General features: G+C 43.4%; 1 protein-coding gene across 5 annotated transcripts in view; it reads right to left on the bottom strand.

Moving 5' to 3' along the window:
* Nucleotides 1-1,266: 1,266 nt before the first annotated feature.
* slc4a2a (solute carrier family 4 member 2a) overlaps nt 1,267-23,332 on the bottom strand; it is a 47,443-nt gene continuing 25,377 nt past the window's right edge. For 4 of the 5 annotated variants that reach the window (XM_072688179.1, XM_072688180.1, XM_072688178.1 and 1 more), the window contains 21 exons: nt 20,991-21,159; nt 20,233-20,507; nt 19,966-20,105; nt 19,588-19,820; nt 17,792-17,928; nt 15,850-16,030; nt 13,068-13,203; nt 12,767-12,977; nt 12,577-12,682; nt 11,910-12,094; nt 11,038-11,254; nt 10,734-10,937; nt 9,998-10,146; nt 9,697-9,891; nt 9,326-9,541; nt 9,146-9,235; nt 6,735-6,901; nt 6,118-6,371; nt 5,857-6,026; nt 5,200-5,373; nt 1,267-3,929 (listed from right to left, as the gene is read on the bottom strand). In XM_072688179.1, the coding sequence (XP_072544280.1) occupies nt 3,849-3,929; nt 5,200-5,373; nt 5,857-6,026; nt 6,118-6,371; nt 6,735-6,901; nt 9,146-9,235; nt 9,326-9,541; nt 9,697-9,891; nt 9,998-10,146; nt 10,734-10,937; nt 11,038-11,254; nt 11,910-12,094; nt 12,577-12,682; nt 12,767-12,977; nt 13,068-13,203; nt 15,850-16,030; nt 17,792-17,928; nt 19,588-19,820; nt 19,966-20,105; nt 20,233-20,507; nt 20,991-21,159 (3,690 nt within the window). In that variant the 3' untranslated portion in view covers nt 1,267-3,848. Of the gene's footprint in view, nt 3,930-5,199; nt 5,374-5,856; nt 6,027-6,117; nt 6,372-6,734; nt 8,818-9,145; nt 9,236-9,325; nt 9,542-9,696; nt 9,892-9,997; nt 10,147-10,733; nt 10,938-11,037; nt 11,255-11,909; nt 12,095-12,576; nt 12,683-12,766; nt 12,978-13,067; nt 13,204-15,849; nt 16,031-17,791; nt 17,929-19,587; nt 19,821-19,965; nt 20,106-20,232; nt 20,508-20,990; nt 21,160-23,332 lie in introns of those variants that run through there. The other variant, XM_072688181.1, reaches the window with a different exon arrangement.

Raw genomic sequence — 23,332 nt, forward strand, 5'->3', positions numbered from 1 at the left:
CACACGTATCTGTCTGTCCCACACAGCCATCAGATTTTAATGGGACTTTTGACTACGGAGTGTAAATGCATGTGGATTGACAATCCAGATACTAGTCACATGAAGTGACCAGGTGTAAATGGGGTCCTAGATGGCGTGGGGGCATGTAGGCGACCTTTCTTTGGAGCAGCGGAAGTCCTTGTGTAGATTCTGTGCTCCAGCCTCAATCAAGTTTTAGTGGGACTTTTATATACTTTTTTTCTGGCATGGAAGGAAACCTTGGTCTCCTGTCTGTCTTAGGAAGAGACATTTTTTTTCAAACACTACCCAGAGGAGCTGTATGTGTAATCGTGACCGGGTCAGTTCTACTGGACATTACTCAGACTTTGTCCGGGCATGTTATTTCTGACGAGTTGTCAGTGCAATAGCCTAATTTGGGGTTTTTATGTCTAACGATTTTAGGTTACACCACCAGCTGACAGTGGTTGTTGGTATATTTTTGCCTTCAACGCTATTCAGTTTTAGGTACCATCATCATGGTATCTATGCTGCCTTCTAAAGGTACTGACTTATGAAACAGCATAGGCAGCAAGGCATCAAGGCAGCTGCCTTCCCATTCAAACAGCCCCTGTGCAAATAGAGGAGGTCATGTTCCTGAAAGTTCACAGTGGGCGTGTTGATGAAACCATGGATGTGCTGGAAATACCACTTTGCTATTTCTGCACTGGATATGTATTTAATGATACTTCTCGCGTCCTGACGTGCCGTTCCGTCTAATAAAGTCTGGACATGATTCTCTGAGCATTTTTGGAGTTCACATGGAGTTCACAAACTACACATGATGAGGAAACTTAATGGAAAGTCTTAGTCAGTTCATACACAATGCAATAATTCAAAATACGTCAAACAGCAAAGCAATCCTCAATATACCTCCATATATAAAGATTTGCATAACCAGGGGCCATAGTGGCCCCCATAGCTGTACCTTCCATTTCAATTTAAAATGAGAAGGACCACCACGGTCTTTGTTACACTAAGAACATTTTTGAAGGCTAAAAGACCCTCTCTGTGGGGAATGTCAGTACCTAGACGGGTAACATCCATAGCAGATGAGGAGCTGAGGAGTGCGGTAAAAATCTGCTGTCTCTCTGAGATAGGAAGCTAGGAAGGCATGTCACTAAAGGCCTCAAGGCAAAAGGCCTTCAGTCAAACCATCGCTGCCTGCTTCTCTTGGACGGCCTCCAGTTAACACAGTTAACACAGCACAAGAACTGAGCACACATGGGCCTGAATGTTGAATCGCTTTATTGAGTCTGCACTGTGTTGACACACACACACACACACACACACATACAGATACATAGTGGTAGTGATACTGACAGACTGCAGTGGTCTCTCAGCTCACCTCGCTCGCTCTCCTTCTCTCTCTCTCTAGCATAATTCATACAGAAACAGACAAGGTCACTTTTGCTTCACATTTGTGCGATCGTCTTTCATTTGGCGTCAAGCAAAAGCAACTACACACAGTTTCTTCCGGAACGTCTCCGAGTGATATCAAAAGGCACTACAACGTGAGCTCAGGTGGCTGTAACACAAACGCTTCAGGCAGTAACGGGGGGGAAAAAAAAAAGAAAAAAAAGAAAACACACATACACACAAGTTGTAGAACGTACGAATAATCACACATTTTTTGTCCTTGACTTATAATAAAATAATAATATTTGGATTATTTTAGCTGGAATGTTTTAGCTGAAACAGTCTGCACCAGTAATCAGTAATCCACCTGCTTTCCCATTTCCAGTACTGCGCAAACGCTGAAGACCACCATGTACTTCATTTCCAGTCAAACTGCCATTAAGTGCTTAACGTGTCAGGAATGACTTGTGTAGAGAATGTTTCCCATAATTCACGTGCATAAAGAAAACAAAAGTGAAAACTAAGAGTGACTAACCGTTAAAGAGAACATGGAACTCCTAACAACCGTGCAAGACAAGGTAGACCACCTAAAATGCCTGATAAACTAACCTTTTTAAGGAGAAAATCAAGCTCCTCTCTCGCAAATCAGACTGCTGAAGCTGCAGATGTCCACCGAACAATGGTCCAACCACCCCCAGAGTTCAGACCTCATCATTATTAAAAGTGTTTAGTGTTACGTGGAAGGTGAGAAGCAAAAAAACGCTCCAACTTCTAGGACTGGGGTGGACACAGCACACACTGCAAAAAAAAAAAAATCTCATACTGTATAAACTGTTGATGCTTCTGTGCAATTTACTCCACTGAAAAAGAACCAGCTTGTTCTTAAATTCGACGGTTTTGACTGGAAATGAAAGAAATGAAGGCTACTCTCTGGCGTTTGCACAGCACCGTACCTCTATATACTTCTGCCCAGCGAATGGTTTCCAAAGTATGAAATCAGAGACAGAGAAATTATAATTGAGCTGAGACAAAATTAAAACGCTTTAAAATGCATAGATGTTCTGGACTTCAGCTTTTTTGCACAAAGCTTGACTAAAATTCGGAGATCAGCCTGTTAAATGAAAGATCTACATCACTGCTGATGTGACTTGCTTATAGCTTAGCTGGCTCAGAGGCCTATCGTTAATTCTAAAGCTGAAATATTATGAAACTACTACGACTAAAACTTTTATCTAACAATTAAAAAAGAAAAAGAAATTGCGCAATACTCGGAATGGTGTACGCCAAAGCCCGCTTTAAAATACAATTGAATCATCTGGACTACTTGGCAGTTCCCTTATCTTTGTCAGTTATACACCTACACACTAATAAAACACCACTATTTAAATATATTCTCATTTTACAGCAACTTCAGTCTTAAGTGTTCAGCTGATCGGCCTCCGCTGCTCTGCTGTGAATCTTTTCATTTTAGCAAAGCTATGTGGCCTCAGTATACAACAACGCTGCCACGGTCACAAACTGAATGCGGTTACATTAGCAAAAGCCAATATTTGGACTTTTTCCTATTTAGTGATTGGCTGATCTCGCTGTATAGCTCTACCACAGGTTTGTAACACGCTGGTCTTTTAATACATTTGGTTTTAAATATATAGATGACTGCATGTTGCAGTCCAAAGCTTTGCATATTCTTTTCACGGCGGAGGTCATACACACGGTCACAAAAGAACATCGAGTATTAAAATACCAGGAGCTCTCCTTTACGAAAGGAGCTCTGCTACTTTTATGTTGTTTTTTTTTTTTTTCGATATGATCGTACAGTTGTTCAGTCCACGTTCAGTCTATTTCACCTTGATTTCCGTGAGATGAAAAAACACTAGATAGTAGCAAAAGCATACGACTGGTCATAAAGTGCTTCGTGTGACATTATGAGCTACCAGGGGGGTGGGGGGTTTAGGGTCTCGCTTTCCACTTTCCACCAACACAGACATACAAAGCTCACACTGCACAGGGACACTAAACGTCTTGAATAAAATGGTATTAGAAGAAATATGTATAAGACCCACCTGCAACAGACACTCTGGGAACTGTTAAATACACACATATATAAATATAGTTCTTCAATCAATAAAAACAACCTTATTTGGAGACAGAGACAAATCTAAAAAAAAAAAAACAAAAAAAAAAAAAACACCTACTCTTAGGCACCTACTCGTGTTCCTAAGAGCAGGGCTGCGGTGACCGATTTGGCACAGCCTTTAGTGAGATGACTGGTTAGAATGTAGATGTGCGTGACGTGTATTGCAAGTCAAAGATGCAGCCGGGACTGCACCACGGCCAGGAACAGGTCTGTGATTCTACCAATTTAGTGAGGATGAGCATTTATCTTTGGGGCCCCTCGGACAAAGAAGAACGTCGGTCAAATTCCGTCTGACCAGCGAACAAACTGGAAAGGGTCAAACTGGCATGTGCATCTCTGTGTACTCGTCTTGTCCCTCCCTCGTGTCGAACGTGGGCTCTGCATCCTCCGCATCAAGCTGGGAAAAACACAAAACGAATGTTATGGCATAGTACAATCAAGTCACACTACAATCATAGGGAGGGTTTTAATGTCCCCCTTAGCGATGCCATAAAGGGACCATCTCTGACAAACATGGTTCTTTATGGAAGCCAAAGTGGTTCTTCTATGGCATCACTCAAAGAACCATTTGTAGCACCTTGATTTCTTTATAGTGATGTCCTGATCTTTTGAATACCTGATCCATTCCACTATGCCTGGGTATTTAATTCCAATACTTTGTTTTCTACAACTGTTACAGCAGAGCACCTCAGTCTTCCTCTAGACATCATTAACAGACATTATTCACAGCCTGCAGCAGTACGGAGGTGCAGTAAGTAAAGTTAGTTGCCGGGTTTTACCTACACTGCCAAACCAGCCCAGTTTTATTGTACTTGTGAAATGACAAAGATCTATTCTATTACATTTCATCACTGGAAAATACACTCCCACTACATCCTTGTTCTTGAATTAGGGCCGGTTAAACCAGCTCTGAACAACAATAATCATAGCTCCTTCACCACACTATAAAATGGCCAGATTTTCACGGTATAATAACCATCTCAGAAAATCTCATTTTTATGGTACAACAGAATGCGGCATTTCACAATTCTTCATACATCGACCCTTGAAGAGATAAAATCAAGGTTTTGGTTGAATAAAAGTTTTACTACAGTGAAAACGTCAAACAATTTATTAATGCAATTTGAGGTAAAGCAATTTTGCCTGTTAATGATTACAGTTACTCTAGATTAATCTCTAGATTCTCTAGATTAATTGGTGGTGATTCTCTGTTTGGTTGCACTTTCATTACCAGTCTGTAACCAACTGTAACATGCTTACTTCTTTAGCTTTTGACCGCACTGTATGCTAAATGTAGTGAAAGTCAGTATTTGTGTGGCACATATATACAGTTGGTAAAGTGCTAATCAGTAAGGTATAAGCTTTTATTACCTGTTAGTTACATACACCTTGTAGCTCCAGTGCAAAACCAAAATAGACCAAACTACATCTTTTGTAAGGGGGAAACTGTTTCTCAATGGGACAGTCTGGGATCTGGCTCAATTATGGTATTAAAACCTCCTTATTTTTTGATAGTCAGAGCTTTCTAGGCTAAAGTGCAGGCACCATACGGAAGGGTTAGCCTTGACAGTGTTATAACTAAATCTCCCAAGAGTAACAATAAGATAATGGCATACAAAGTGTTAGCTACAGGTCCCTCTAAAGCAGTGGGCCACATGAACACTTACACACTGCATCTCGCGCTGGCTGAAGATCCGTGGAAGCAGGAACATCCTGAGGGGCACAGTGAGGATGAGCAAGAAGGGAAAAGCTAACGAGGCCACAGTGGTCATGACGGCCCAGAGTACAGCCAAACACACCATCTGGACACCTGTGAAAAGGTGCATGCGTAGAGTGCGCACCTGAAAAAGACCAATGATCAAAGGGTCAGTGATGTATGATGGAATATTAGCATGGTGATCAATGAGTTTATCGAAGTGTAGGGATGGACAAATGTCAAATGATTTGATTTACTGATTAATTAAATTGGCGATGTCAGGCAAAAACCCGTAAAAGTCTTCCTTTCAGTTCTTTGGAAAGGACCAAAGCCTGTAGAAAAAGTCTTATTCTGGTGTAATAATTTAAATGTTGTCATGGCCGAATGCTAGAAGCTATTACCAAAAATACAAACACATGTAGACAAACAGCAAGGTTTGTTACTGTGTGGTTTGTTACTAATGGAATTTTGTTAAACCTGAAAATGTGTACAATATACAAAAATGCTCACTATCAATATCAAAAGCAAATATTTGATTAAGTATTATCACTATCATAACTTTGTGCTTAATGTCCATGTTTGTACTAAACAGTGGTTGTGAGGCAGCTGTGTCCTGAGGGGGACTGACCTTGCGCACGTAGGTGTGGTCTGGGTGGTATTTGGGAGGCATTAGCAGCAGCATCATGCGCTCAGTCAGCTGGATGCCGTTGAGCGACATCACCCCCATGTAGAGGAAAATGCCAAAAAGCACAGCAATGGGGATCTGTCTTAAAACATCTCCAATCACAATGGAGAGCCCTGTAAAAGAAGGACAAGATTAATGTTGGAAGGGGGGGGGGTGTAGAAGGAAAATCCCCTTTTTCATTACTAATATCATTAAGTGACTTACCAACTAGAACTGCTACCAGAAATCCAGTCACTCTCTGCTCCTTCACTTCCTGGATGCGTGGTTTGTCACCAGGGGCGACAGCCTTGCTCATGACCGTAAGAGCATTGGTGTGGGTCACAGAGCGCACTGTGGCAGCAGCCAACCACGGCAGGCCGAACAGCGCAGACATCCCCCCCACAGCCACAATGATCAGCAGGTCCAAATGAAAGCCAGAACCCTTCACCAGCATCCTCTCTTTCTTACTTACAATCAGACTGAAAGAAAGAGATGGGGAGAGAGAGAGAGAGAGAGGCCTTACAAACACAGAAGACAACAGGAGGCATGGCAAAGAGTGAGAGAAAGGACTACAGGACTTATAAACTAATGACTATTGCTACTCTTTGGAACGTCATTAATGGTGCTCCCAGACACCTACTGTACTACTGTCTCAACTATTCCCACCTCCAACACACCGGATCCAGGCCAACAACTCATTAAGTTCTTTATTAGCTGGATCAGGTGTGTGTGTGGAGGGGTAGGGAACAGTTAAAGAAGCGTTAGACAGTAGGTTCCCAAGAGGAGGATTAAGAAGCAGTTCATGAGAGATTAAGGTGAGAAGGAAGGTCATAGTGTCTCACGTGGTGATTTGTGTCTCCATAAAGATGAGGATGAAGACAAGCAGGGCAGGCAGAAAGCTAGCAGCCATCATCCAAATGGGGAAATTGCCATCAGACCCCAGCGGGTGGATCACCCAGCCACGTTTTTCTGGGCTTGTCACGCTAAAGCCATCTGGCACACTCAGTTTCTGTGGAGGACAACAATGTGGACCAAAACAATATTACATTACATTACATTACATTTACGGCATTTAGCAGACGCTCTTATCCAGAGCGACTTACAAAGTGCTTTGCTATTTACCCAAGAAAACCTTCGCTAGTTAGAATAGGCTAATAATTCAAAAGATACCTCCAAGCTTAGACATTACTAAACACAATACAATAAGGCGACCATAGAACTATTCGTCCAAGTACTCTCTGAAGAGGTGGGTCTTCAGTCTGCGTTTGAAGACAGCGAGTGACTCGGCCGTTCGGACACCCAGGGGCAGCTCGTTCCACCACTTTGGTGCCAGGACAGAAAAAAGCCTGGACCACTTTTCTTCCGCGGATTTTGAGGGATGGCGGGTCAAGCCGAGCCGTACTTGAAGCTCGAAGGGCTCTTGGTGCGGATCGGCTTTTGACCACTGCCATCAGATACGGAGGGGCTGGTCCGTTCTTGGCTTTGTAGGCCAGCGTCAGTGTTTTAAATCTGATGCGGGCAGCTACAGGAAGCCAGTGGAGAGAACGCAGCAGTGGAGTGACATGGGTAAATTTTGGGACATTGAAGACGACCCGTGCCGCTGCATTCTGGATGAGTTGCAGGGGCCTGATGGTGCGCAGAGGGAGACCAGCCAGAAGAGAGTTGCAGTAGTCAAGTCTGGAAGTGACGAGAGACTGAACAAGCACCTGGGTGGCCTCTCTAGAGAGGAAGGGTCGAATTCTCCGGATGTTGTACAGGAGAAATCTGCAGGACCGAGTTACGTTTGCAACATGACTTGAGAACGATAACTGATCATCCATCACTACACCAAGGCTTTGGGCTTCAGTAGAAGGAGTGACCAGTGAGTTCTCAAAGGTGATGGCAAGATCGTTTCTTGGTCCAGCAGTTCCCGGGATGTACAGCAGCTCCGTCTTGTAGGGGTTGAGTTTGAGATGGTGAGCCGCCATCCAAGACGAGACGTCGGCGAGGCAGGTGCATATATATCAGGTGCATTCAACAAGCAAAACAGTAAGGCATCAGTTAAAGTAGGACTATTTAAAAAAAAAAAAAAAAAAACTATGTAAACTCCTCCACCCAGAGTTGCATTCTAAATGTTTTTTAGGATAATGCACAACATGCATAAAACCATGCAGATATGGTGCAGCTGATTCAGGTCATGTTCACATCAACCATCAGAATGAGGGGAGCGGTGGAGATTCTCAGTGATTTTCACCGTGATTGTTGGGTTGAGTATTTCTAGAACTGCTGATATCCTGGTATTTTCAGCACAAAAGTATCTGAGGTTTACTTTTTAATGGTGTAATAAAGAAAAAACATCCAGTGAGCGGAGGTTCTGTCAGGCTGGCTCTCACTTCTGTCAGCTAAGCACAGAAAGCTGAGGCTGCAGTGGGCACAGACAGTTAATAACAGACTTCATTTTCACACACAGATGGTAGGGTCAGAATTTGGAGCCAACAACATGGATACCCAAGACCCAACCTGTCCTATATCAACAGTCCAGACTGGTGAGGTGGTGTAATGATGTGACCAACATTTTCTTGACACCTTTTGGCCATGTTAATGCCAATCACTTATCAATCAATGCTTGAACGCCACAGCTTATTTGAGTAGTGTTCCTGACCATGTGCATCCCTCCATGACCACTATTGACCCCATCACTATCAGAGGATCGCTGGTTCGAATCCCGGCCATGCTGCTAGCCATCGGCAGCCGAGGCCCTGCTCTCTCCAGGGTGGGAAGATGGCGCTCTCCCCCCACATCACTTTGCTTCAGCACTGGCCTTCATGAAAAAAAGAGTGGCTTGACTGCACACACGTTGGAGGGGGCGTGTTGAGCCCTCACTGGGGGAGGGTTGGGTGGTGATGGGGGTTACGTGCAGGTTGGGTTGGGTAATTGGTGGTCCAACTTGGAGAGAAAATGGGTAAAAATTTCATAAAATTTTAATAAAAAACTGGTCTCATGAACATTGAAATTCAGAGTTCAGTGTTCAAGAGGCTGGGTGTTTCCAACATATTGCGGAATCCATGCCACAAAGAACTGAGGCTGTTCTGACAGCAAAGGAAGAATTATTAGTAATTAGGAGTATAAGTAAAGTGTTCCTAACAACAGGCTCAATTTCAATGCCCACTGGTCCCTTAGGGTCTTTTCACACGTGGGCCATTTCAGCACTTCAAGTGGACTCAGTCATGTGTTTTTGTATGAACTGTGCTTTCAGGGTTCTTTAAGCACTCACCTGTGTGAAGGTGTCTTTTATGCTGTTGTCCACCAAGACCATGATGAAGATTGCAATGGGAACTCCAAAATCTCCTATCACCCTGCGGAGCTGAGCAATTGAACACGTGTTTAATAAAGTACTCATTTTGTTCGACTTCTATACGTTCGCTGTGATTTATTTTTAATCCATTAATCTTACATTGCCAGGAAAGAAGGCACTGTTCTTGAATTTGCGTAGATAGAAGGCAATGAAGAAGGTCCCCGACATGAGCACCAGGGACAGCAGGGCTGTGTTGGGCTGGTTCAGGACTTTGCCGGGCGTGTCCACAGACCTACTGTAGTTGCTAAGTAACTGTGGTGTAGTGTTATTATCTGTTGTGCTGTTGCAGGGTGTTAGGGGGTGGTCCTTAAAGATCTGTGTGAGAGATGAGGGAAGTTTGAATGTCTGCAAGATTTAGATCATCATTATCATCATCATCATCATCATCAATAGTACTCTTAATAAAGGGACTAATAAAGGACTATCTTATTCCTACTACTGCTGCTGCTATCATTATGGCCGAGCTCTACCTTGCCAAGCTTCGCAAAGGTCTCGTAGATGAAGATGAGGGAGATGAGGAAAGAGAAGATCTCCTGGGTGAAGCGGGAGACAAAGCGCACCAGGAAACTTCCTTCAAAAGCCACCATCAGCACCACAATGATGACCAGCCAAAACCCGATCCATACACGGCCCGTTAGGTACTCCAGTCCGTAGGATGTGCAGAACTAAAGCAAATGTATGCAGATGACAGTTGAGTGAGTGTGTGCAAGCAAATAAAAGCAGATGAAAGGGCAGGTGGATGGTTAGCAGAGAACCTGGTAAGACACTCACAGAAAAGAATGCTTCTTCAAACACCAGTAGCGGCCCGGAAAAGCCCACCACGAGGAGTGGCTGAGCCCCCAGTATACAGAACACTATCCCCTGCATTGAGGTGGCGATGATGAGCTCTGAGACACCAATCAACCCCCCAGTCTTTTCACCTACATAAAGGAAGTGGTATTGGGTACAAAGTTGAAGGATTGTTGAACTGGTGTATTAGAGCAATGAGCAGACCAAGGCATGCAGCGCAAAGCTACACTATATGGACAAATGTATTGAGACACCTGCTCATTCATTGTTTCTTCCAATATCAAGGGTATTTAAATAAAAGTTACCCTGCCTTTGTTGGTGTAACTGTCTCTACTGTCCAGGAAAGGCCTTCTGTGAGAATTTGATGGCATTCAGTGACAAGTGTGTTAGTGAGGTCAGGATGTTGGTTATCACCACCCCACCTTTTCCTCAATTCATCCTAAAAATACTGGATGAAGCACAATCATTCTAGAGAATGCAAGCTTTATACCCCGCTAGCCCACGCCTGGCTTTAGGCATGGTGCCAACAGGTTAATGTATAAGAGCCCAGCGACGGGTGCAACTTGAAATGAGCTGAATGCATTCATTAGAAAGGGTGTCAAACATTTGGCCATATAGTGTATCCCAGGACCAGGGTTGAGAACACAATCAAATCATCATCAAAAATCAATTTATCATCATCAAATTATCTCAAAGTAATCACGTCAAATCAATTTACCCAACAGTCCTCCAAAGGTGATGGCAGGAGAGAGGGCAGCAAAGTAAATGAATATGACTGCAGCCATGCATTGAGGGTTGAGGGCGTCCTTGAAGTCACTGATATATTTGGGGTAGCGGTTCCGTGCGTCCCGGATTGCCCCACCAAACAAGCGCCCCGTCCTCTGGAGGGGGTCGGCTCGGGGTTTAAACGGAGGCAAAAGAGCTGGAAAAAACACACAGGAGAGAAGCAAATAAATAAGCAAAAGAGGAAGGAGGGGAGAAAAGCGTGCATGAGTGTCTGCATCCGTGTCTCTGTCTTGTACCTTCATCCTCAGGGCTCTTGGGCTCCTTAGCCTGTAGTTTGACCTCCTGTTCATGTCTCTTGCGCAGCATCTCTCTCTGGAAGCGAGCCACAGAGTGCAGAAGCTCATCCCCACCCACTTCAGAGGGAGGAAGCACGATGCTGCAATCCAAGAAGCTATTAATGGCCGTCAGCAGGTCCTGCCGCTCATCTGCCAGATACGCCGCCTCGTGAAAGTGCTGGTAGACACCAGGTTAGGTCGGAAATGGCAAATTAATTATGCAGCCACATTAAAGGAAAAGTGCTGTCTCTGAACAAGACTATGAATTTCATGTGGAAGGAGAGACAAGGCCAAACGTGTCCAACTCGTGATTTAAGATTTCACTGGATGGCTTCCAGCTTGTGATGTATTGTCAATCCATTCAGTATAAATAGTGCTGCTCAGTTCTCTGGCTGGGACGGGTTCCAAGATAAACACCATTGTCAAGCTTCAGCTACTAGGGTTTAGTATTGGCAAGGACCTGGCGTTACATCCTGATACAGGGGTTACAATTTAATATCTTGTGATACTGTAAGTGATACGTATGTAAGACCAAACACACCATCATATACATGAAATATGATTAAAAGACAACACTATCTGCTATCTGGCGGTCCGGATTTAAACACAGCACAAAATGAACCCCTGTCAGCCAACAATCTTTGCATGTAAACTATTTATTAAAAACACTGATACTCAATGGGTACGATGCTGATGATAATGTATGAGAATCAATAGAGTATTGAAAAACATTATTGTGTATCAATATTTTCTTACACCCCAAACAGCTACTGTTGCTTAAGTACAATAAGCGGACATGTGAGCCTAAAGTCAAATAAAGTCCTTAAGCATACCTTATCAGACATAAGAGTGGATATGGAGCGACCAATCTGGTGGTAGTCCATGTTGGCGATGGGAGGGCCCAAGAGGACAAAGAGGAAGCGCACTGGTATAGGCACCTCGAGAACCGACTCCAGCAGAACCGCCTCCTGCAGACGCACAAAGGCCATGGACGGCTGGTCCAGGAAGTCCACGCTGCCTGTAGAGACACAGAGATCGTATTTTCATATATATATATATATATATATATAAATTCTTTTTTTTACACCCCTATACACCCAGAAAACTGTGTGTATAGGAAATTACAAATGCCTAAAAATTAAATTGCATCAAAATGAAAACAAATAAACAGTTACAAAACACCTCTCATGCTAGCAGAAGGTTCAATTAAATTTAAAACAAACCAAAAAAAAACTTGGCAACAGATTCTATTAGCTTTTAGTTTATCGCGTGTATACAAATGCTAATTCCACTCTACCGTTTGTTTTTGTTTGTTTTTCCTCAGGTTTGATTGTTTTAACCGACCACACAGAAACTAATACAACTGGCTTTGCTTTATTATTAATAGAAAAAGTATTTTTTTGTGTGTTCACACTAATCATTTTCAAGGACCATGCAGAGGTATAGCTACGCACTCAACTAAAAAGTCTTTGTATTTTTAATATGATTAAGCCAACTCACCCACGAGCACAACGGTGGCCTCTGCATTTTCCGGAATCTTTTCCAGAAGCTTGAGCTCATGTTTAGATTTGGATCGGTGCATACCCAACACTGGAGAAACCTCTTTCTGCAGGTAGATAGACGACTAGTTAAACACAGACACACGGGCAATCTGTCTCAAACACACACACATACATATATATGCACGCACATTCTGAACCGCATGTGGTGCCTCGTTCTTCTCGATGTCGACGCGAGTGTGTGAGTCGGAGTCGCCGGTTCCGGCTATGAGCGGATCTGTGGCAGAAGGTTCTGGCGGGGCGATGTGGTTGTTGCTGTGGTGATGGACCATCAAAGAGGCCAGGCTGCCTGCAGAGATGTTTCTGTGAAACGATGTGTGCTCCTTCCCGTCACTCGGGTGACTGATGGGAGAGACGAGAGCAGGTGACTTTCAGTCCCGCCTCACAGCAGGACAGGGTACAAAGGGTCTGTATGAGTGCATGCATGCTGACCTGTGTTTGAGCAGCAGAGCTCGGAGCACGTTGGATCGGTCTTCAGCTCTGATCTGGTCAGAGATGATCATTTGTTCCACCACTTGGTGAGCAATTCCCGGCAGGGTCCTCTGGTCCAGGTCCAGCAGCACAGCACCTGCTTACAATGACAACGGGTCTCAGTCACCACAGTTCAATCCCGCACAGCTTGTTAAACTAATACACTGTCCAAATCATTATGCATGTTCTTTAGTCAACTATTCAATGCCTCTAATATGGGGACAATGTGTTTATATATACATATCAACATAAGACTAAAACAATTACTATACAGAGGTAAAGTAAATGGGACCAAGAGAAAAAAGAAGGACGTGCATTTGTGTGTGTGTGTGTATACAAACTGAACTAGGGGTTGGGATATGGCAAATATATCAACATTTAAAGACAAATTGAATACATACAATATTTAATCACCACATTCTTAAAAACCTGCTGTTCAAAGACTCTACCATACAGAGTACAGTGATTTCTGTACACAGTGATCTAATTTAATTTAATATGATGTGATTATTGAGCATTAAATGAAATAGTTTCCTCTAAAGTAGTTTCAGTATTTTCGCACTTTAGAGGAAACCTAGTTTGGTCAGCTAATACTAGCTAGTTAGCTAGTTTGTGTTTTTGCCACTAGGCGTAATAAGAAACTGAGGAAGAGTTTCACTAGTTACTTAGAAGACCTCAAAGCCTGCCATCGGGTTTTCTTCTATTGGTTTATGCAAATTTGCAGGGTTAAAACCAACCTAGATAAACTCCAGAAGCAAATTCCTTCCCAGGTATCCCAAGACAATAAGACCTCCATACAAGACAATAAGCATACACTGAGTGCATCAACAGTCCCTTAATATCAATGGTCTTTAAATACATGGTTTATTGGATATAGTATTCAGCATCTCATACAATATGCTAATGTTTTTGGAGAAGCAATTCCGCTGTAAATCCTTAAGTCCTGGTGGTTTTTAAATTAAGATGCTCACAAGTTTCAGACCTGCCCTTGGAGACAGTCTAATGTCATTTTGGTAAAGAGTAATAATGGTTACACAGAAAAGAGGTTAGAAAATCATAAACCCAGCGAAATAAAAAGCACATATGGGTCACATTCATTAGTAATAAACATAAATAAACAGTGCCTTACATTCTCATGTTTTAAAACTGTACATCTGTCACCAAACTGGGGGTAAAAGACATGAAGTTAGACTCAATATTGCCAAATAATGCTATCTAACAAGAACCTGGCTGACATTGGAAAAGTCAGAAAAGTTAAGTGTGAAGCGTGCCAATGTGTGTTAATGGCCTATTTATGAAATATCTGTATAATGAGAAGTGCATTATGTATCTATTCACAATGTTGGACACTGAGGCCTGATGTAGGTGTAATGTATCTGTTCCTATGACAGTGCAGCTTTACAAACAGCAATAAATAGGGCATCAGTGGCTAAACTTTTCGAGCAACCCAGGACATTTTGGGCACTGTCTCAATTTCCCGGTACTTCCAGGAGTAGAAAACAAGTCTACAGAATTTCCAAACACGTACACGATAAGTACAAAAGTTTGTGGACACCCCTTGTAATGAATGCATTCAGCTGCACCTATTGCGGACACAGATGCGCAAATGTACACACACACACACACACACACACACACACACACACACACACACACACACACACACACACACACACACACACACACACACACACACACACACACACACACACACACACACACAGCTTATCCAGAACAGGACTCTCCAAAGCATATAAACATCAGTCTATTGGCACCATGCCTAATGCCAGGCATATATAGGGCTACAGAGCAAGTAAGTAAGATTTTTGTATTTACAAATTCATATATATTTATTAATTATTAGGTACTCTTTTAAACAACTTGCATTGAACCAAAAGGTCTGTACCTAGAATCAGCACCCATGAAACGCTGGGTTAAAACTGGGGAGAAAAAAAAAACAAACCCTGCACTGTACAATGTAGTGGACTGGCAACTAATGAAGAGAAGCACAGACTTGTGTAATAAGGTCTCTTTTCTTGGTGCTAGACATTAACCTGGCAGCAGTATATTGCACTAACTGTAAACGCTGCAATAGAGACTGGGTAATCCCAATATATAAAGAATTCCAGTGGGCAATTCTTGAAGTAATGAATGCATGAAGGGTATCATGCTCCAGACCTATATTCAGAGAGTTTAATAATGGCTTTATAAAAAAAAGGTTAGAAAGTCATACAGATAACGGGGAATCTTTTTCCCCCCTAGATCATTTTCCTTTAGTGATAAACATGTATAAACAGTGCCTTACACTTCCATTTTAATAATCACACCATGTCACAAAATTGGGAGCAAAGAACATTAAGCCAGACTCAATATAGCTTTCATAATGCTAGCTAGCAATAACACGTTTACGTTTGCAAAGCTCGCCAATAGGACATCAGTAGGCTCAATAGTTTATCTTTTCCAGGACTCCTAATTTCTCCAGGGCAATTTCCTAATTTTCCAGGTGTTTCCATGACTGGAATACCCCCTTCCCCAGTTTTTTTTTTTATTTTTGAGTGTTCCCTCTTCCTTTTCCATTTAACTGGCTTTTACACCAGGCATATGTTTCTTCTCTACTACTCCACACATACCCTGCACAAACTGAATGGGTATGATTGTGGCCGTGTTTGTCTGCGAGTGTGTGCGCGCTCCAGTACATGCATGTGTCTAACTGCAGCTTACTACACCCCAGCCCTGTGCTCACCATGCGAGATGGTCCTGCGGAGCTCCAGCAGACTGCGGAACGACAGCGAGGCTACGTGAGGTTTGCCCCAGCGATCGGTCTCCTCTTCCACATCCTCCTCAAACTTGATCCAGCGAGCAGTCTCTCTCCACTGCATCTCCTGATTCTTATCCATCACCAGCTCGTTCAGCTCCACAAACACCTGAGAACCAACACATATGTTTATAAACACATACAGAGCGCGGCCAATTGACAGGAGTGCTAATCTGTTAAATATGTTTACATTTTACGTCACCATATTTACCTTGGTTTGACTGTATAGAGATCTGAGACCCGAGACCTAGACCAGAGCCTGAAGGTGCATTTTTTTTTTTTGTAGAATTCCAAAATATAATAATGCTGGCAAATGCAAAACAAGTCCATCCACCAGGTCAACCCTTCACTGCAGAGATTAGTACAAGCAGTGACTACCACATCAGCCAAACGCCCAGAACTTCCACCACATAAATCCCCTGCAACTCTAGATATGTCCTTTATAAACGTGTCCACAATATTAGGAACATGCAAAGAGTGCTCTTGACAATCATGCATACGCACACACACACACACACACACACACACACACACACACACACACACACACACACACACAGTTACTGAGGTCATGGTAGGAGGTTAGAAACAAACTGGTAAAAAGTAAACATACAAAAGCCTGCAAGCAAACCACTGCACTCCTTAACAACTCAGCCGTGCTCCAAGCTGCCATACCTTGAGCTGCCGGACCATTCGGACCTTGCTGTAGCTCGCAGCACGGAACCACGATTGCCTCTGCTAAAAACAGCAGCCTGAGTGAGCCATCTCAACCCAACAGTGGCCTTTACTCTCTACCTGTGATTTGATCCTGACGCTGTGACCTAAATGTATGCTCTCCAACCCACCAGAGTCGAGCTAAAAGGAAACATGGTCTTACCGAAAAAGGGTAATTGTCAAGTGGAGGGACAGACATGTCTAACTTGTGATTTCATTTTGCATTCTGGCATTTTACACCAACCAGCCACTTTAATACCACCTCCTTGTTTCTACAATTGTTCATTTGATCAGCTCCACTTACCAAGTAGGAACAGTCTGTTGGTCTGTAAGTAAGTCTGTAGACCATCTGCTTTCACCCTGCTCTTCAATGGTCAGGGATGTAGAGTAGGACGTATTTGGGTGGTGGGTCATTCTCAGCAGTGACACTGACATGGAGGTGGTGTAGGCGCTGGTACGAGTGGATCAGTGTTTTTAAACACTGTGTCCACTCTGTTAGACACCCCTACCAAGTTGGTCCACCTTGTAGATGTAAAGTGAGACAGAAGCTCTGTATCTGTTGCTGCACAGTCTGTGTTGGTCATTCCTGAAGTCCTTTATCAGTGGTCACTACTCTAAGATCTGCAGCGGCTCTTCAGCAGCACCACTTGGTCTGATCCACTTGTAAAATAGTACAATTGTGCTATATACACTAACACACCACCACCCATGACCATGACCCACTGCTCAAAATAATACCTGTGGGTCATGGTCATTGAAGAACAGGGTGAAAGGAGTCTGTAATTATAGAACTACACAGTGCTCCTATATGGTCAGTGGCACCGATACAATGGACACAGAGTGTAGAAACACAGTGGTGGTTTTAGTGAAGTGGTCAGTCAGTTTATATATACACACAATAATGCTGATCATGCACCTCTTTTAAGATCAGACAAGAGGTGAACTCCTATTCTGAGTCCTATCTGTTAAATAATTTTTTTTTTTGGAAAGGGCAAGACCAAGTCTTGTGAAGAGAAAGGATTTGAAATCCTGGAGGATTGTGGTGTTTTCAGCTAATCAGCTAACCCTCAAGCAGGTCCTGAGTGGAACCAGGACCAGGACCAGGACAGTGAACCACTGTTGCAGAGAAGCACACTAACTTCCAGAAGGGGCTCACCTCATGTGGAGTTCTGTCCAGTTTGCGGCTGCGGCCGCTGGGCTCTTTGTGGTCCTTGCTGATGTGAACGACCTGACCTTTACTGCTCTTCCTGACCAGGTGGCGCCGCACACCAGGGACATCTTCAAAGCGGTGACCTTAGAGATAGACCGATAACATTGCATGAGAACATTAGTACCACACCTGCATAATTACGCTTCACTAGTCAATGCCACGATACATACCGTAGGTCAGATCCTAATAATAAATCTGGAATGATTAGCTCCAGAATAACTGCGGCATCCTCTGAATACTCCGGCTGCTGCCCTCACTGCATTGACCAACTGAGCTCACCAAACCTCCTGCCTCAGCCTCTAACTTCTGACGTTAGAACTCATTTCATTCTGTCAAAGTAAACTATTGTTCAGCCAGTGATTTAGAATTAGCTGGGTGTACAGCTCCCTCACACACACACACACACACACACACACACACACACACACACACACACACACACACACACACACACAAAGGAAAAGTGGAAGAAGTGTGTGTATAACTGTCGTGGGCAGCTCTGGACACTTACAAAATGCCCACATTCCTGAATGGCTGCCATAGATGGTCAGATAGAAAGACTGAAAAAGTGATTTATTCTAGGAGAATGCAGAACTGCGGATCAAGACAGGCCTCTATTAAAATGACAAAAACAGCTTCGAAATCATGCTGATGGCACTCTGACTGTGATGGCAAGAATTGTGTCACTCAATCATGGTCACTCCAGACCAGAACGCTGCTACTCCAGAACTGCGCAATGCTGTATAACTGGAGTCATATTTGTGAAGAACCCTGTAAATCACTCTACCAAGCTCAAAACGTGCTGTGTATTTACAGCAGTTGTGTAAAAGTTAATTACCCTCAACTAGGGCTGGGCAATTCATCAAAAGTTCATCTAAATCAACATTCTTATTTGACGTATGTCTTCCATGTCGATTCTTTCTGTTAATATTCTGTTTATTCCTTTGTTTTTTTTTTTTATTGTTAGCGCTCTCCCCACAGTGTGTGTTCATGTACTGTCCCCTTAAAAACATTGACTCCAAAAAAAAAAGTGACTCCAACTCATCCAGTCTGCGACATGGAAGCAACATGGAGCAAAAACTTAAACTTAAGAAGCTTATATAGTTGTTTATTAACTGAACTTCTGATTTGACACGGAGATTGCCCAGCACTACTTCCAAATTGAAGGTGGAGCCCAGCAGAAAAAACAAAAAGCTGCTTCAAATGTGGGAAACAAGAATAAACAAACATGTCACACTGGCTGTGGTGAAATCACTGTGTGCATTTTACAAACACATCCTAATCTAAAGGCTTACTTGTACTTTACTTTTAGAGGCAAATATAACATTGAAGGTGAAGACCATGTATGAACTTCGTTTGCAAATAAGTGTTTACATTTCTTTCTGGTCCCTAGATAAGTTCATACATTGTATTTATATTTATATGCTTTCAAAATTTTACAGGTAAATTCTGCGTTCAATAATGCGGAAGCGTATAAAGTAGGTTAAATGACTTCTGGTTAAGCTGCAATCAATCAGTGCCACTTTTAAATTGAAGACTGTATCAAAATGAGAATTAAACTGAACCAGAAAGCAGGGCTGAACAGCGGGACCACAACATAATTCCTAATATTCATAATTAATGTTTATCCCTACGAAAATTAAGAAAAATACGTTTGAGAGGTGTATCCAAACACAGACAGGTCCCAAACAGCTGGTACAGAAATCGCTCACACAGTCATTCACCCACACACATGCGCTTACTCTTAATGCCATCCAAGTCGACTGTGGCCAGCATCTGTGCCTCACTCTCATCGGTGGGCATGTGCTGGTAGCGCGAGAGCTCAGTCGCCGTCAGGTCTCCGGTGCGGCGCCGCTCCTGCAGGTCGTAGCTGCGGCCCGGTTTGAAGCTGCTCTCCGGGGAGCTCAGTGGGAACACAGACGGCACCGATGATCTCCTGCCGTTGGCGCGCACGACCACAGTCGAGTCCCCATCGCTACATCGGCCAAAGACACAGACCAGAACTTAGAACAATTTCCAAATACTGTTATTCAGGGCAGTGTTGTTGTTTTTTGTGATAGTGTTCTCTTGAGGTTTATAGACCATGGAGAGTGTGTGTGTGTGTGTGTGTGTTTACTCACTCTGTTGTGGTGGCATCTTCTGGGGTGTTGCTGCTGGTGTGTGAGGCAGACACGGGGACAATAGAGAGCTGTCGTGATGGAGAGCCCAGGTCACTCCGAACCACAGTGGAGCTGCTGGAGTCTTCATCACACACAAAGAACTGAGGATCAAATGAGAAGAGATAATTGAACTCTTCGTCATCTCAACAGCAACTATATCCTGGCCCTTATACACATCATTCTTGTGCACTATGTTCTATGTGTACTATTCTGCATGTGTTTAGAGACCTGTACAGAATCTGTGTGCGCATCTGTATCCGTGTCAGGTGTAGGGGTGGTGGTGTTGCCATCGCCATCCTGCTGGCTGAAGGATTCCTCCTCTCCTTCGTCTTCCTCCTCATCCTCTTCTATAGTGGGAGCGGTGCCGCCCCCACTGCCACTGCTGGCTGAGCCCCTCCTGCGGCCCGAGGATTTCCTCTTACGCCCGCTCTTCTTCCTCCGGCCCTCGGAGGGCAGGTGCTTGGAAAGAGGGTGGTGGATATGCAGTGAGGAGTGGCGATGATCTGAGAACAGTATAAAACACCAGACACTGGACATCAGGACCTCGATAAAACACTACAAGCACACTAGCACTGTTCTGAAAGTGATTTGCTATACAAGTGGCTTGCATAAGATTTTTTACAATGGGCGCGACTTTAACCTTGTCCACATCTGTCAGGCAAAAAGCTTTCATCATAACGGACACTGCTTTTTTTATAAACTACAACCTATTTGGTTATCCGGCATCACACTGTTAATGTTTCTAGTGGTGAACTATTGGCCCAACTGCTGAACAGTTTGCATCAACACTTAGTCTTTTCAGGATATTAAAAATATGTTCCAAGCATCTGTCTAAGAAAAGCACCCTGTAAAGAATGCCACAGTTTTATGGCTTTGCGCACACAGACATATTTTCATTTTGGTACTGTGAGACTCGCCCAGTAATTCCAAGCTTGTGGTATGAACCACAGCAAAGGAGAAGGAATGCAGAGTGCTACTGCTCTTACACTCAAAGTCCTCCTCGTTGAAGGTGCGGTGCTGGTCAGCTGGAACACGTGGCGCTGGAGAGAGAATCTGCTGGAAGCGCTGAACTCCCAGAGTCTTATTCAGGTCCCGATCATCGTCGTCGTCATCGTCGTTGTCACGCCGTCGAGGGGGAGGGAGCACTGCAGCCGGCTGGAGAAAAAACAAACAAACAAAAAAAACAAACAAACAAAAAAAAACATTAAGCCTGTTTATCACATAGTATAGCCTACATTTCACATTAAAATAATACACACACAGAATATATCTAACTTTGGGGCTTGTGGTATGTGCCATTTGTACATGTTATATGTGCTGCTTCCTGTCTTGCTCTTGTAACATGAATTTTAATATCAGGCGGCTTTTCCTGTTTAAAAAAGGGTTACATGTAAAAGAGCACACATGCCCAGAGCAGTAGGCATTGAACCAGCAAAGTTCTGAGCCCACTTTTCTAACCTTTAGCCCGCAGTTGCCCTCTCATGTAATATATTATATATATATATATATATATATATATATATATATATATATATATATATATATATATATATATATATATAAATATATATATATATATATATACACACACACACACACACACACACACACATACATGCACACACAGTGCAATTTGTGTTGCTTCACATCTTCAGATCAGGACTCTCTTGTAAATACAATATTTATTTTAATTGTCAAGTTAATCAGGTTCTCCAGGCTAAGTAATGGTTGGTTAAACACACAGTCATATCAAAGTTTGACCACCCCTAATTTGGAATGAACTCTGCCCATTCTATCAGCTCCACTTACCATGTAGGAGTACTTTGTAGTTCTGTAATTACAGACTATAGTCCATCTGTTTCTTTGCAAACTCGGTTAGCCTCCTTTCACCCTGTTCTTTAAATGGGCAGGACCCCACAGGCCATTCTCAGCACTGCTCTGACACTGATGGGGTGGTGGGTGGCATGTTGCTGTGTTTTATGCTGGTACGAGTGGATCAGTGTCCACTCACTATTACGCACTCCTACCAAGTTTGTACTTGTAAAGGTAAAGTCAGAGACAGAAGCTCTGTATCTGTTGCTGCACAGTTTGTGTTGGTTATTTTTTAGTCCTCCATCAGTGGTCACAGGACGCTGCCCACGGGACATCATTGGCTTGATATTTTTGGTTGGTGGACTGTTCTCAGTCCAGCAGTGACACGGAGGGGTTTAAAAACTCCAGCAGCACTGCTGTGTCTGATCCACTCGTATCAGCGCAACACACACTGTGTCACTGTAGTACTGACCGTGACCCACCATCCAAATACTACCTGCTTTGTGGTGGTCCTGTGGGGTCCTGACTATTGAAGAACAGGATAAAACAGTCTCCAGTAAGTACTCCAGTATGGGAGGTGGAGCTGATTGAATGGGCCATGGGGTGGTCTGAGAATAATCTGATGTGACGGTGTACACTGTGTTTATTATATAGTAATACTGTTCATTATATACTTGTTGTATCGATTCTACTGCCCTTCTTGATCGGGACACTCTTGTAAAACACATCAGGTCAGTTTTTCCTGGTTAAATAATGGCTACATCAATAAACAGGCAAGATCAGTACAATACAGCCAGCAATGTAAAGGGATGCAGTAGCCAGAAACCAAGACTAGAGGGAGACAAAGCATTCCCTTACCAGTCAAAATATGCAATCACATTGCAGCAGTTGCAATTCTGCAACACGGATGGGTTTCTATTAAAAAATGCATCCAGTAAAACACAAAAAAATAAAGAAATAATATTACATCCACGCTGCAGAGCGCTTATTCCACAACTGCACTGCATTCTCCCTCAACCACTCTATGATTAAAGCCACTCAACCTTAACCTACACTTAACCTCAACTGACTGGTCCTAGAATACACATATGTGCCAAGAGGTTCCTCCCCAATGTAGCTGTACAGCATGTATGAAGCACAGCTCCCCGCTCCCTGCTGTCCAGGGGACGTTATCATAGGGATTGACTCCAGCCCGAACGAGCATGCTTTATTTAATGCCACGTGTTTAGACAGGAGGCCCTCTCCGGGCAAGGCTTGCATGCCCTCAGACAGCGGCCTGCGGCACATGCTCAGTGAGAAGCAGCCGGTGTCCTCGAGTTCGCCTCATCGACAGGGGAGAGAGAGAGAGAGAGTGACTCAGCACACCTTCTGTGCCTCAGTACTGCAGAACACTGCAGGTTCATCATTGCTACAGTCACTGCCCAGAAGCCTCAGTCACGCCACTTTCTAAAAAAGACACAACACACCTGAACAGCTTGAGGAACGCTTTCCCCTTTACTCAACATTAGAACTATAC

This window comes from Salminus brasiliensis, chromosome 9 (genome assembly GCF_030463535.1).
Source record: "Salminus brasiliensis chromosome 9, fSalBra1.hap2, whole genome shotgun sequence".
Taxonomy (NCBI): domain Eukaryota; kingdom Metazoa; phylum Chordata; class Actinopteri; order Characiformes; family Bryconidae; genus Salminus; species Salminus brasiliensis.